Below are 16,295 nucleotides of genomic sequence, written 5' to 3' on the forward strand. Positions count from 1 at the left end.
ATTGTCTGGTGGACTTGGGCCCAAATTAAGTTATCCAGTCCATAATGAAACCACCTGCCAATCACATATAATGTCCATTGCTGCATCCTCACCATCAGGTACAATAATTCATTAATGCATCTAAGTGAACCAAGCTTGTCAATCAAGGGTAAATTAAGACTTCATATGGGGCTACCCTTCCAAATATGGGGCTCTGATCTTGAAGTAGTGTTACCTCCCTAGGCAGGAATGGTTAATAAACAACCCTATTAGGTGTTCTTAGTCCCTAAGGGGAAATACAGGTCCTTGGTACATCCTTCAATTGATAGGTGGCATATGAATGATGATGAAACGAATGAGATCACAGGGGTATCAAGGCCAAATGCCATGGGTACAAGGATAACAATAATGAGGGATGTCCACATATTGGGTATATAAAGGTAGGAGGGAGCCATCATGGATTCATGAGTTACCCCAACCTTTGTTTTTCCAGCACTCCTTATTTTCCTTTTTCCTTTTCTTGATTTTTTTTCTTTGTGTTACTGCTCGGGGCTCCAGGAAATTAGAGCATGTTGTGAATGATATAAAGTAGTTGTTACCCTCTTAATGTGGGGTTGTTCATCGCCCACTAGGGGTTGGGACATGCATGGGTTCCTTAATGATGTGGGGGCACTCAGGAACCAGGGTGATGGCCAAGATAAGGGGTAGAGCTTATGTTTGGATTTTTCCCACATGCTAATTAATGTCCTGACCATCTTTGGCATTTTATAATATTCTCTTCTTTTGTTTCTTACTTGTGGCCACAATATGCTTTTAACTTTCTTTTAGTTGCATCAACTTTTGGGGTAACATTTGCAGGCCCAACCCAGATATGTGGACAAGGGGAGGGGGTTTGTGCTAGTGCCTTGTGGACTTGTCACTGCTCAAACTAGCAGGGGATCCTATAGGGCAACTACTAGGTCAAGCGACAACAATGGAGCGATAGCTCACTGTCACCTCAACTAAGGCTCCCTGCTCTTTACAGACTTTCATCAATGGAAGGAGACTTGGTAGAAGAGGATTCACAATGATGAATAGATCAATAATTAGATAAGGAGTGATTCCTAAAGCCTATTCACAAGAAATACTATATTAAATAGCTTACTTGCTTGAAAAGCAAGGAGATAGGCTCTCTAGGAAGGGTTGAGAGGACACTTGAGCCTAGGTTTAGAGGATATGTCTTAACAAGGCGCTTCCTAGACTTAAGGATACTTATGGAGAAATGGATTCTATGTAATCCTTGTGGAATTTTAGTTATAAAGTTGTGGGACCACAAAGAACCCAAGTGGACCCAAATTAGGTCAAGGGTATGGAGGTGATCGACGAAAGAGGGGCTTGACCTAATTAGGAAAGAGAATAGGATCAATGGACTAATTTTCTTTTGAAATTTGAATGCAATGATCCAAATGAGGACACAAACCCAAATCAGCATAGGGAGAGAAATGACCCTCAAGCTAGGGCTTGCTAGATCTTGGGATTCCACCATCGGATTGCACTCAAGTTTGGAGGACCCCTTGAGAAGAGCCCAACGCAGTTGTGGACCAATTTTCAAGGTGTTTGGATAGGTACACAAGATTTCGCTTGATGCCCTAGGTGACCCTCTAGGGTTAGGTGTAGAATTTGCAAAAGTGAAGAAAAGAGAGGTAAATTTGACCACCAAAGGGATATGAGAATCACTGCCTTCTTGCTTGGGCTTAAGGGAGTCAAGATACACATAGATCGAGAGTTTTTGTGAGCTAAGGAGCCCTAATTGATCTTTGCTAGCCTCTGTAAGAGCAACAACAAGGTCAATAGGGATTTATACTTCAAATTTGCCAAAGAGATGATGTTTCAAGGTCTTTCAACCTAAGATGTGCCTCTAGGAACATTCACCCAATCCCTCAAAGAGCAACGCATGCATTAAACTTATTTAAGATTCCACAAGAATTTTGCATTACATTAGTCCATACAAGAATAATGATAACAATATGCATGTATTTGGCAAGTAAGGTAACAAGAATAGCATCAAAAATTCGACTTACATGAGAGAAAGAGTATATCCATTCATCCACTTTGCATTAGAAAGAAGCTCCAAAGACAATAGCAAAAATCCAAACATCATACTGCATCAGGAAACTCCAAAACGTTTATCCCAGCAAAAAGTGTGGAAATCTCTCAAGAGATATCAATCCAATCCAAGTGATGATCAGAGAAATGAATCATCCTCTCATCTATTTTTACAATCCAATAGGGGATTTGAATAGCCTAATTTGTCTTATTTAGCCCCAAATAATAAAATAATGCTCAATAATGACATGACTTGGTGATAAGCCCACCAAGATATCTCAATAATATAAAGAATAACCTCTCAAGAGGGAAACTAATGAATATTATGAGTCGTTGGGTCATTGAGGATGCCTATTGGAGTCCAAATGTGCCAAGTTGAGTGAAAAGTTTCCAAACATAGTGGACAAGGGGTTGGCCCCTTGTTTTCCAAGCAAGTCACATGTGGTGCTTCCAAGTGTGTGTGGGGGCACAATGACATCCTCATGGGTCTCCAAGTGGATTGATAATGCCTGTAAACCATTTGTAAGGGCTAGGATGATGACATAAGCCCTCCCTTTGTCTCCTGTAGTGAGACACATCCTCATTTGGACCTTGGAACATCTACCAAGTGTGTGGTACATGTGTGGAGTCGACTGGGCATGGTGATCCAAGTGCATCATCCTCATCCAAAAGGTGGAACACGAGCAATCCCTGAATGGTGTTGGGGATCCATGAAGTACTCTCTGGTATGGTGGAGGTCCCTGGCTTTCAACGCTTACCCTACAAGTGCCAATGTGGCCCTTTGGAGGGTTTGGACCTCGTATAAGGAGACCAAACGCCAAAATGGAGACCCTCCTGCAATCCTGCATAAGATCCAATGCATCCCCTTGCCTTCCAATACAAAAAATCATTAGAGTAATCAAGTAAAAGAGTTTAAAAATCATGGAATCAAGTGGGCAATTCATGGTGGCATGCCCTTCCATAGTAGGCTTTGGCATGTACAAGTGTCTCCAAGCTCAATAAGGGGGTTAACCAAGGACCCTATTAAGTGGTTTCAACCTTTAAAAGGGGTGACATGTCCATGGTACATCCATCAATGGGTAGGTGGCATGTGATATAGTGATGAGACGGAGTGGGGATCAGGGGAAGGCACCAAGCCACATGTCATGGTACAAGGGTAGCTATGATGAGGGAAGCCCACACTTGGGTACATGAGTGTAGGAGGGAGCAAATCGTGGTATATGAGTTACACCGACCTTTGTTTTCCCACCTTTCTTCATATTCCTTTTGCCTTTGATTGATTTTTCTCTAGGGGCTCCAGGGGATGAGAGCAAGATGTGTAGAATATAGCAGTAGATACCCCTTTTTAGGTGAGGCGACTCATTGCCCACCAGGAGTTGGTACAACCATGGGTTTCTTGACTTAGAGGGGCATAATCTAGAGCCCATAGGAACCAGGGTAATGGTCATGAATGAGGAGTGGAGCTCATGTTTGGCTTTTGCCCATGTGCTAAATTTGTATGTCTCGATAATCTTTTACATTTTGTGGTATATTTCTTGTTGTAAGTGGCCAAGTTATGCTTTTTCTTTTCTTTTTAGTTGCATCAATCTCTGGGCATCGTTCCAGGCTCGACCCAAAGTGTGGACAAGGGAAGGGGGAGGCTAACCCTATGTGGACCTAGATGGGAAAAGTGATGAATGGGGTTAAAATGAGTGGAGGGGAGTGATGTATATGGTGTCGAGAAGCGGGACGACACAACCAAAATCGAAATTTTCCATGTAGTGCTAGCCCTAAGCTAATGGCTAGTAAAAGAGATCCCATGGGTCTAAGATACAAGGCTAACTACCGAATTGGGCAGAGGAGACAAGAGTACAAATGTAGCCCACTCTTTTCACCGAATCTCCCCACCAATCCATGCCCAAAAGTGTCCATGATAAGTAAACAAAATTACTCAACTAAACCAATGAAACGTCATACTTTTGGGGTTAGGAGGCCCACCTTCAAACATGTGATCATGACAGATGGGCGAGGGACCACGAGGATGGCTTGGGTGGCGGAGAAAATGGCATATCGAGCTATTTGGTGGTTGTAAGGGGCTGCTGGCTGCAAGTTGAGGACCATCTTGGAGATTTTTTTTATCCTGGGGATATCACCCACAAAGTGGTGGGTAACAGGACCTAGAGAAGGAAAATGATTAAAAGGGGCTTGTAATGTTCAAAGGGGAGTGAAAAAATGTGGAACGGTAAAATGGGACCACACTACCAAAATCATTGTTTGCCAAGTAGTGCCTTTCTTGAAACCATAGGTCCATAGGGGATATCCCACGGGACTAGGATCGAGGATTAACCCCCCATTTAAGGTGAAGGAACAAATCCACGGTCAAATCCCTTCCTTCTTCCAAGTCATCCAATAATCCATGCCCAAAATGCCCAAGAAAAACAAGCATAAACACCTGATTGCACAATGAAAAACATACCCTTTGGGTTGGATTGCCCAACTTCTAACATATGCTCCTGATAGATGGGAAATGGGACATATGACTGATGTAGGGAGCAGAGGTCAAATGGCACAATATATCGGCTACATTGGTGGCTGTTTGGGGTTGCTAGCTGTCGGCTGATGAGATAACTAGGGGAAAAATTTCTCCTATGGGGTCACCCATTTTTGGTGGGTAATAGGTCAAAGAATAGTGTATCAAGGATAATGTCATATCAGGGTAAGTCAACGAGAGTGGGCACTACAAAATGGTGAAACGACATGTTGAAACCTGCTCATGTGAGGTAGCAAGAATCTCATGATGCATAACCGAAGCAGCTTCTATCTAGCCTCTAGAAGGCTAAAATCATCATGCCACCATGAATCATGTGATGAAAATCACATATGCATTTTCTCTTCCACTCCTTCCTGTTGCTTGAGCTTTCTGAAGTTTTAGTAGTACTCAGGAGTCAGGACACTCAAAAGTGAAAATATGTGGCTGCTTATCTTTTCCATTGGTTGGTATGTTGCTTGTTCTCTTCTAATTCTATTTTATTTTTTCGGAAATGAAATACACCATGCAATGCTATGTTCTAATAAACACCAATGGCATTAAGTAGCATAAACTTGTGGTATACATTATGTCACTGACAATAAGGAGGCCCATATGTTCTATTCAAATAATCCATAGCCGCTGTTATCATAAGCATTACTTAATCTTTTCAATGACTTAAATCAAGATTGAGAATGTGGCATTAGTTATAAGGAGGACACCTATTATATAAGATTATAAATATATCAAGAGATATCAATAAAGGGGAGATCTATTTTATAATAAAATTCTTTGTAGACTTTGGTGATTATTTGTTCGTAGGTATTACACAAGTATTTCTCTTCACTATGTTGTATCCTTGGTTTGTTACACTAGTCTAGAGTTTTTGTGACATTATTTGTATGCTGATTGTAAAATTATTAATTTTTGACTCGTTATCTTAATGCAGTTAGATGTTGAAAACAATTCTGACCAGTACATTTGGCAACAATTTGAGTTCTGGTTTGGTAAGCTCTTTTGTGATTGTTTTTTTTGTTCCTTCCACATATCAATTTCATCAGATGCTTGAGACACTCTTTTTAACATGCCAGTCACAGTAATCTCAATGATAACTAGTTAGTTGGATTATTTGTGTTAGTTGCAGATTGGTGATGATATTTATTGGGGGTCTATTTGGAGTTTTCAAAGATACGTCTCCATACTTGAACCACATTAAGAGAATAACTGATCTCTCTCCTGCTATAGAATGCAGCTTCTGCTTTTGCTATATTAACCCCAAGAAGACAAATTAATTTTATTATTCATTATGAGTGTGTGAGTGCTCCAATACCAAGAAAAAACATACAATCACCTTTTATAGTTTAGTGGAACATATTGTTACCCATTTCCATGTGTAACAAAAACTTTATGAAAGGAAAAGAATCTGGTTTGTGGACGGGGAAAAATATAGAGTACATGTTTTGGATGAGAAATGGAAAATTAAAATGATAAGAAAATCGTTGTAAAGTAGTTTGGGTGGTTAAATGACGATGAAATGGTTTTGTAATCCTAAGAGACACAATAGAAGGAGAAAAAGAAGGGGATTATTCATCCAGCTCATATAGAATGGGTGTGTAAAATCAGAGAAAGTGCCATGTTTTTGTTTAGGGTGACTTATTGTACACTCATTCTCAAATAAGATTAACAAGAACAAACTATATTTGTTTATATCCTAACTTTTCTCACATTATTGTTTAAGGAAGCAATATAAATTTATGGACTAGTTATGCAGGGAAATAGTGCTTGAATATGTTAAAGAATTGAGGAAGGGCCACAGTTCTTGAACAAGATAAAATTCACATTGCAGGTGGTGAAAGCATGTTGAATGCCTTCCTGGAATTGATATGGCAATCACTACAAGGTTGCATTGTTTCATGTTTTTGCAAACACAATTTATGCTTATGTTGTGGCCTTTATAGCAATGTTGCACCAAGTTTCCAAGATGAGGGGATGCTGGAATGGGGAGACACACCTGGGGGCTATGTGAGAGCACCCCCAAATTTAATATGTTGAAATACGTTGATTCATACATCATAAATGATTCAATGAAATAGAAATAGTAAAACATTGTATGCATTGATTTAAATTCATCATTCATCATTTTAGAATGTACATTGATTTAAATTTATCAATAATTATTCTAGAACCTGATTAGTATAAGCAAAATAGTAGATCCAAGGGGTCAAATTTCTCATAAAAAAGGAGAGGCGGCATTTTCTTTCTATCTGCCATCCTATTGGGTTATCAGTGATCTGAATTTAGGGTATTGTAGCAGCCTGTAACCAAAGTTACCAATCAGTCTCTGGAGGGCAGAATCGAATTGTGGGTGTGTCAAATCTCTGCTAGAAGAAGGACGTGTTGTCGCATAGAATGTCTAGGTACCGTGACAACGACTCAGATCAGGGGATGTCACCCTGATCCCCAATCTCTTTGTTTAAGCTCTCTCCCTACAGCATGCTAACGGGGGTAGACCCTATGGAAAAGTGGAATGAAGAAGAACTAGTTGGGAACCAACCAATTCGGGAGACACAGTGAAGTGATCAAGTACTTGATTAAGATTTAGCAAGACTTATAGGATTTAATTAGATTTTAAACAATTGATACCAGTGCCTTATGGAGTCAACGATCTTGCTAGGGAAATTAAGACCAAGTAATCGATTAGCAACTGCTGCTTAGATGAATGACTATTTTATATGAAATGCAGATCCTAAAACTAATGTGAGATGCAAGAATCTAGGTTAATTTTAGTTAAATGTCTATTTAAATGTGAACCCTTCAATCATTTTTGTGTTGAGCCTAATTTCGTAGTAATTGGCAGAGAGAAGATCATGAGAAGCACACTAAGGTGTGATTAATGATACCTCTCCTGAAATTCTAACATACCCGGTGCCTCCAGCGCTGCAGAGAACTGTGGCTCTGACGATTGCTAGGTCACCGTTTTAAGTACTATTAAAATAGGCTTCTCAAGGAAAGACGGATGGAGATCTATCTATCTATCAACCAAGCTTATGCTTGGAAGTAAATTTTATCTATGCAAAGTTAACTTATATGCAAATGCACCGGAAGATGAGATGAAGTTAGACTCGAGAATGGGAAAATACTTATGCTGCAAAAGCTCTCAATTACCCAAATGAAATGCTCGCTTTTTTTTAGATGAAAACTTAGAAAATAAACTCTTGAAGATACTATAGTTAAAACACTAGCTTATTTCAAATCTTCTTGATACAATTTAGCTCAAAGAGAACAAAAACAACTTTGCAATTCGATATCAATGTCAACAGATGCTCAAAAAAAATAGTTAGTTTATGAAACAAAGGATATGCATTTTATTACAATTCCATGACAAAGTACTTAATTTTTAGAAATTAATTTTTTAGGACAGCAGTAAGAAAAACTTTATGATAGCAACAATATGACAATGAAAACAGTGAGCTATCAATGATATATTTATGCCAAAAATTTACCGAAATTTTTCCAAACTTGCCCACATGAATTATCAAAAGTTTTCAGCCTGTTGTGATACGATTTCCGGAATTATGTCAGATCTGATATACTTATTACAGCGAACAATTAAAACATGAAATAAGTCTAATGATGAATGCCCAACTCAAGAAATTAATTCCTTAATGTATTAGACAATTTAGGAACTGATTTTAGGCTAACCCACATGAAATTTTTCCACTGTTATATTTCAGACATCAGAAACAGAATTATTCAGAGATAACAGTGACCCAAAATGTAGATCTAGGCCAAATTCTTGATACACATCAAACATAAATGACTTATTAATGTATTTAGCAATTTTTTAGTTAATTTCAAACCATATAGATGTGTTTTTCACCACTATTAAAAATGTATATGACTATTGTAGCAAACAGTGAGGAAAAAGACGGTTTAGAAATCAAACCCTTAGGCCCTAGGCCTTGAAGATCACTTGTCCAAGTTGCTAAAAAAATTTCAATATCTGAAACACAAATTTTTATCAAATTTTCTGCAAAAACCCACCAATGATTAGCTTCAGAAAATCAAATATTCAAATCAGAAATGGAGCAAGGGAATCTAGGGCCAATGAGAGCTAGCACTAGGCCCAGTAGAACTAGCATTGGGCTAAGAGAAGGCAGATCTGGGCTTGGGAGCCCCAAAACTTGAAACCCTTGTTCTGAAAAATATTATTTTGCTTCAGATCTTTAGATTTATGGCAAAATCTTTAATAGCTGGCCTTGTAAAAAGATTTGGGATAAGATATTTCCCTCTAGGGCCTAGGTCTGTCTCAAAACCCCCAAATCTGCTTGAAAAATATCAGATCTAAAGATTTACTTGGCTAATTTCTCAGATCATTCCTACAAACAATCTTTGAGCCTAGATCTTGCCCTCTAGGGTCTAGATCTATTTCAGATCTGAAGATTTACTTGGCTGATTTCTCAAATCTATTCCTGCAAACAATCTTTGAGCCAAGATCTTGCCCTCCAGGGTCTAGACCTAACTCAGATATGAAGATTTACTTGGCTAATTTCTCAAATCTATTCCTGCAAACAATCTTTGAGCCCAGATTTTGCCCTTCAAGATTTAGATCTAGCTTAGATTTGAAGATTTTCTTGGCTAATTTCTCAGATCTATTTCTGCACAAGTGAAAAGAGAAAAACCCAATACCCAATATGTACAAAAATAGAGAAAATCCAAAAAACCCAAGTGTTAAAATTCAAAATTATGTTACAAAATTTCAGATCTACATAAGTAAACAACAGATCTATACAAATAATTTACAGATCTATCAGATCTGAGGAGTATGAGTCCAACTCCGCTCCTAGATCTGATAATCTAAGGCTCTTAATAGCCAGATCTATCAAAATTTCCACAAAATATTTAAAATATTTTGAAATTTTAGAGAGGTACTAGCCCAAAAACACTCTGCAAAAAAAAGATTATTGTTAGATAAATCTTGAAGCTTATATGAAGTAGGCTCTTTAGAAAATATGTGTTGAGAGTTGGCTGATCCAACCGAGTACTATCCCCAAACGCTCAATGAGAACCTGAGAGATCTTCTACAAACACTAGATCAACTATCAAATAAAGTAGGGAAATAGAACAACAATAAAATTTTGAAGAAATAGAGATACCTGCTACTTCAATCAAAATTAAAAATGTTACCTTAGATCCAACAAACTGAATAAGATACATGTATTTAGATTATTCTAAGAGAGCTATTGATTGATAGTTTTCACATAATATTAAGCAGAAATTAAAACAATGTTACCATAAATTCATGAAGAGGAACACCACAGCACATTGAAACCCCAAAGACTTTTGCATTAATTCAAAAAAGTCTACAAGAGAGCTTGAGAGCTTAGTACACGATCAAAAGATCGGATCATCTAGACTGACAAAATGACCTCCTATTTAAAGATAAATCCTCCAACAACTAGTTTGAGTGATCTACATCAAAGCAATCTCGACTGTTGATGAGGATCAAAATTTCTTTTAATCTCATCTATTGAAATTTTAAATTATTGAAGAAGTTCGAAATTTTCAATTAAATGTATTTTAATTAATCCAAAAATTAAATTTTTGAATTAATTTCCTCAAAATTTTGACTTTGACTTAATCCCAGGGACCAAGGGCTTAAAATTTAGCAAAATAATTAATTTACCGTAGTCCCTGACCTCTTAAAATTTAATTTTTTAAGGACCAACGAATTTTGCCTTCGGAGAATTTAAATTTATTTAGGACTTAGAATTAATTAAATTTCTGGCTTAGGATTTTAATTAATTTTGGCCAAAAAATTTAATTAATTAACCTATGAGGGGATAAATTATTTTTCCAACTCTCAAGACACTTTACATCATGATTTTCACATTTTTTACATCACAAGAGGGAAACCCATCTGAAAAGGACCCTCACAGACTAACCAGTTCCTTGACACAAATATAATCTAACAGATCAAATAATTTGTAATAAAATAACCTAACCAAATAGGTAGGGTTATTCCCAAATCACTCTTACATAGATTCAATCTAGAACACTAGGACTCCCCTAAGATCCCAATGACAAAATCCATTCCAGCTTTGGGGTAAGGCTGAAGGAAAACTCTGCCGACCATCTGAAAATGGATCGGTGAGACAAAAAACCTCCTGGAATGTAGATTGTCACCAGAAAAATAGGCTTAGCTAGGCAATTACATACATGACACGGATCTACTGAGATTATTTACAATTTACACATGCAGAAAGGGTTTACAATGTAACATGATGATCAAGCTGATGACGATAGTTGAACGGCATAGACACGTCGATCAGGTGCTATCCCTTTTGCGAAAAAATGCGGTGTACTGCTATGGGTCGTTGACACATAGTGGTCAACATGACGTATTAATTGTTTTCAAGAGGATGAATTGATATGCATTTACACTCAGACTTTAGTGACTGATTTATAAGGATTTCCAATGGTTCTTTTCAATCCAAATAGAAAGCCGAATTTCTGATCTTCAGGAGGGCTGTGTTGTTCAAAGGATAAATCAGGGACACCTTGTTGAGCATATTAAATCAGGGATGTTACCTCTGCTTGTTGGGCATATTATATCAGAGTTTCATCATTAGTGAGGCCAAGTTTGGGATCCTTTAATGGATGCATTACCCACAGAGATGAGGTTTGGGTCACATGTTTGTTTGCTGGGTATATCAGCCCTCTTTTACATCACTTTCAGTGTGTTTCTATTGCTGGCTGAGTGGGAAATTCTAATGTTGTGATGCTGAAGTATACTGCCACTACTTATGACCAGGTTCCTATGATTTCTCTGCACTGTACCTTTGAATAGATGACTGTTAACTTGCATTTTTGGTGGTCTACATAATTTTGTGTTATTCTAAAGGAGAAATTAATATTTAAATTGCTGTAGCATTCACTTTGGGTGAGGGATAATGTGTGGATGTCATATGGTTATCGTCCTATGTGCTGGATTGTTTATATGAGCATTCATTGAAACTTGTGCAATTACTTTTTGATGATTAAACAAGAAAACGTACCTACAACAGTTACCCACAAACTGTTTGACAAAATTACACCTACATTATTACACCAAAAAGGAATTACATCTACAACAATACCTTCTCCACATTTTATGACCAAAGACTTCATTGGAAAACCATACAAGCTCTGAAGAATTCAGTGATAATTTTGGGATTTTCCAAGGTGGAACATTACAGTGGTATCAGAGTGTGATTTTGGCAAGCTATGGGTCTAAGTCATGGTAATGCCAAAGTTGCTATTGTTGGGCTAAAATTCCAAAGGCTGAAACTCTAGTCCAGCGTTATTCTTCCAATTGAACTTGTGCTCAAAAATGTCTTAGCAGGAGAAATTCCTTGAGAAATTTGAAAATTATACTAGGAATTTCATAAGACTAGTGGAGTTGTTCGAAGAATGGGCATCAACAAGGGCAGCAAAAAGAAAAAGCAGTTGCAGACCTCCAGGTGAAGAAAATGAGGTTGAGCATGAAGAAGAGGGCACACAGGATTATGAGGAGCATGTAGATCCACCTAGTGTGACGCAGGAATCACCATTGTTGGAGATTCCTTCGATAGCTCCGATTGACACCTTGGAGAAGAGCGTAGAGCATACACCAGTAGGGCCATCCATTGATGTGGTATCCCTTGATGAGGTATCCAGGGCCGTGTCTGAGTTGTCAAGTGATAGCAGACCAGAGCTGATTGGTGAGGTGCCAAGAGGCAGATCCATTGATGAGGTGTCGATAGGCACAAAGGTACCCAAAGTTGTGACTAATTTCCCAGATGATAGACGTGCACAATAGATTTAGCAGCTTAAGGCCAACCTTCTATCGTTGGGAAAGAAGGCCAGGACAGTCAGGGAGACCATTCTACAACGGAATGGGGAGTTGGAGGATATGAGAGCAGTTTGTGACAACTCAGTGGCAAAGCTGACATGCGTTGGGGAACAGTTGATGTCCCTAACGATGCAGCTAGAGTAGTGTACGTTGGAGTGCAATAGCAACCCTCTTCAGGAATCCATTGATGGGGCTTGCAGTATGGTGGGGTTGCCTCCGCACATTGGTGACAGATAGGCCATGTCACCTAGACAGATTATAGGTGTTAGCTAGACCAGGAGATGAGACAACATGAACTACGCAGGGTGCAACCTCTGTAGGATGGAGGGCTTGTTCCATGTACGAGAATTCATGCATTCGATCCCTCTTTGGGGGATTGGATGGCGGGAGATATTGAGTTGGTATCCAGTGGAGTCAACTAGGTGCTTGGGTATACCCATGGCCAAGTGCATAGTCCAGCAGGAGTTGTGGGTTACCAGAGGAGTCTGGGGACCAAACTATTGTTGGGACCCAGGTGGGATTCCTCGCCACAACATTGGCTTGCTTAGTGAGGGTATTAACAATGTGATGGATCCCTTGACCAAGAGTCTACACACTTTCAGATCTCCAGCAACATTAGTGACGAGTTGAATTGGCAAGGGAGCAAATAAACTCTCCAAGTTGTCTTGGTATGATAGTTATACATGGGACCTCAGGATGATCAACATAATTTGGCAAGAGTTTGTCAGAGGAGGTGGCATTGGTAGGCCACTAGACAATGGCTTATATGGGGCCGAGGGTTCTCCCTAGTTATGTGGGGCACAGTGGTCATGGAGGAGCAACATAGTGGTGGCATCACCACTGGTACATAAGGGGGTTCACCTCTCGTGTCTCTTAGGAAGGATTTCGAGGCGAGGCCCATGCATCAGAGGGTATGGTGATGCGACAATGGAGGTGGTGATACCAACAGGGTGTGGGTTGATGCATACTGCCTCAGCCTTAGAGTAGGGGATCTAGTGGTGTGTAGGAGTATGCGATAATGAGCAGTGGCCGACAGAGGAGCACAGAGGTGTATGGTGGAGTGTCATGATGTGCGGGCTTGTGTTGTGGAGTAGGGGGAGCGATTCATACCACCTCGAGTTTCTGTGTGGAGTGACAACTACTTCATCATAGGAGGGATGCTAGGTGATTCAAGATGATATGGCAACAAGTAGTGGTGACCATCAGTGCACAAAGGTGTCCAATGGGTGTAGTCGTGTGCCAAGGGGCACGAAGGTGCATGTTTGTATGCCGAGGAGCGCAAGGATACTTGGTCATATGCAGTGGTGTGTGGCACTGGCCCGTGGGATTTTAGAGGGTCACCTCCAGGGAGATCGCCTGATAGGGACGATGGACATACGAGGGATGTAGCTCATCCAGGATCAATGAGGATGTAGATGAGCATCATTTGATGATATCCATAGAGATTCACATGCTTGTCTCTCCTCCACATTACTTGTAGGATCAGAGGAGTTGGGTGTTGCCCCTTGATGCCTTCATCGCAAGCAACAGGACGTAGGAGGCTCGCTCAAGACGACTAAATATGACATAGAGTATCCAGAGAGGGAATTCTCAGCAGGGGCATTTGGTTAGGGCACGAACTGATAGGTACAACCTTGGGGAGTGCATGGTTTGCTACAGAGGTAGGATATGTTCCACCCATGAGTTCACGCTTAGGGAAGTGACCGTGAGTGAGCTGCATGTTGAAATTTCTAAGTCTGACATGTAAGAAAGCCCTACTGCATTATCTGGTTTAATTTCTCCTACTTGTTCATTCCATTAAAAAGTTGTTTATAAATATAAATACTGAAATAAACACAAATTCAGCCTTAACTCATATACAGATTAGCAATTGAAATACTGAGACAAACACACAAGGGACACCGTTATTTTTGGACAATCGTCCTCGAAAAAACCCAATGCGGGAAAACCGGTGCAGCAGTTCAGAGGGTTTTATTATTATGCAGATTCTTGAGTACAACTAGGGTACTAGAAATGGCTCACCCAATAGAGATTGTTACACGAAAGTAATACCTCTTCTCGGAGACAGATATTCAGCCTCTCAGTGCTAGTCTGCCCCACGAAAATCCTTTTGGCGCTTCCTCTTGGCCCTGTGTCATTCCTGCTTTCAGCTTAGCTCCTGAAGCCTCTACATCAGCCTTCAGACCCTCTGTGTCAGCTCTTTGGCCCTCCGCATCACCCACGCAGGCCCTTCAGCCTCTGCGCAGTTCCCAACTGCCTCTACGTAGCTCTTGTTGCCTCTGCGTAGCTCTAGCTGCCTCTGCATCAACCTGTTTAGTCAATGCGCTGACCCTCTGGCACTATCCCTCTAGCACTATCCCTGCCTCTCAGCTATGCACTCTTGCCCCTCGCTACAACAGATCACTTGTTTGAATTTTCTTAGCAAGCCCCCTTCCAAAAAATCGAACTGACTGATCAATCTTGGTGTATCTCTAACTGACCCTCAAGCCTCCTCTTATACCTTTCCTGTTGAGTCTTCAACGACCGAGATTATGTCTCTAGTCAACGGCTAAAATTAGATTTGGCTTGATCCATGTCATTTAGAACATTCTCACCCAGTTTTATATTAATACCCATTAATATTTTAATTTTCCTAAGTTTAGACTTAGGAACCCCATAAAAAATATTAATTATTTTAATATCTCTCCAACCGGGTGGAATTTTCCCAAACCATTTCTGAGCCTTAGAGGTCTTCTGTGCCTTAGCCTCTCCACCATTTTTCATGGCTAGAGCACATGCGATGCTACCACAAATCAACACTCTTAGCGAGGAATGTGCTCTAGTAATGCTCCACCACTGAACATCACACTGATCCTTCCACACCGGTACTTGTGTTGATGCTTGGCTTGCTGCCTTACATCATCTGCACTGGTACTTCCTGTACTGCTGCCCATGACATTGCCACTGCCACTGCTACATCTATACTGCAACTCCCTCTCAATATGTTGCCAATGCTGGCCCTAGCACTGCCACTGCTAACTCTTGCACTGCAACTCTGTTACCGAGAAGTAAGTAATTAATCTACCCAATTACTGACATCTCGGTCAGTCTGGAAGCCTCATGAAAATGAAGCTGCCTTTGCTACTATCCTGTGCTCCCTTTGCTGCCACTGCACTGCTGCATACACCTTTGTGCCTCTCGCACTGCTGCAACCTCCACTACGCTGCCTTAGATTCCTGCACCCAAGCACTGCCTTGCTGCTCCACTACACTTTACTCCACCCGACCTCTATCATCCTGCTACTATTGTTAAGGGCTCCTATAGTCGTATATGATCCAAGAGTTTGGGCACCTCAAGGATCCTGCCCCTAGTATGTAGTCCTCTTGACTACAACTCGATGTCTCCCCACCTCTTCTCTAGAGGTGCATGAGCACTCATGGCACAGTCGTCATCAGTCTCGACTTCTTTCTCCACCTTAGCTGGAGCTGCCTTGGAGTCGGAAGCCTCTCCCTTCTTCTTCTTCCTGGGACATTGGGATGCATAATGTCCCAGCTCCCCACAATGGAAGCACTTCACCTTGGAGATATCCTTCTTCTTCCTCTTCCCTTGTTGTCCCGCAGATATCAGAGCCGCATTCTCCTCCTCCTCTTTCTTGATTCGACCTCCTTTGCGACTACTCCTCGCCTTGGTCAACTGTCTGATCTCTTCTTGGCGAAGAGCTTCCCACATCTCTTCCCATCCTGGAAGAATAGCTCTGCCCAAAATGCCTTGGACAAATGTCTCCCACTCCTCGAAGACTGCATTTAGGGCGATCCTCACCATGAACTATGGATCCGGTGTAGACCCTATGGAAGTAAGTTGGTCACGAATCTC

General features: G+C 40.4%; 1 protein-coding gene across 3 annotated transcripts in view; it reads left to right on the plus strand.

Moving 5' to 3' along the window:
- The window catches only part of LOC149181004 (two pore calcium channel protein 1-like), a 534,602-nt gene that overhangs the window by 326,906 nt on the left and 191,401 nt on the right, over positions 1–16,295 (plus strand). For 2 of the 3 annotated variants that reach the window (XM_089416401.1, XM_089416402.1), the window contains one exon: positions 5,520–5,577. In XM_089416401.1, coding sequence (XP_089272527.1) covers positions 5,520–5,577 — 58 coding nt within the window. Of the gene's footprint in view, positions 1–5,519; positions 5,578–5,714; positions 6,103–16,295 lie in introns of those variants that run through there. The other variant, XM_089416403.1, reaches the window with a different exon arrangement.

Source organism: Pinus tabuliformis, chromosome 3_2, assembly GCF_031772625.1.
Source record: "Pinus tabuliformis cultivar Carrire ecotype Pingquan chromosome 3_2, CPIR1, whole genome shotgun sequence".
NCBI lineage: Eukaryota > Viridiplantae > Streptophyta > Pinopsida > Pinales > Pinaceae > Pinus > Pinus tabuliformis.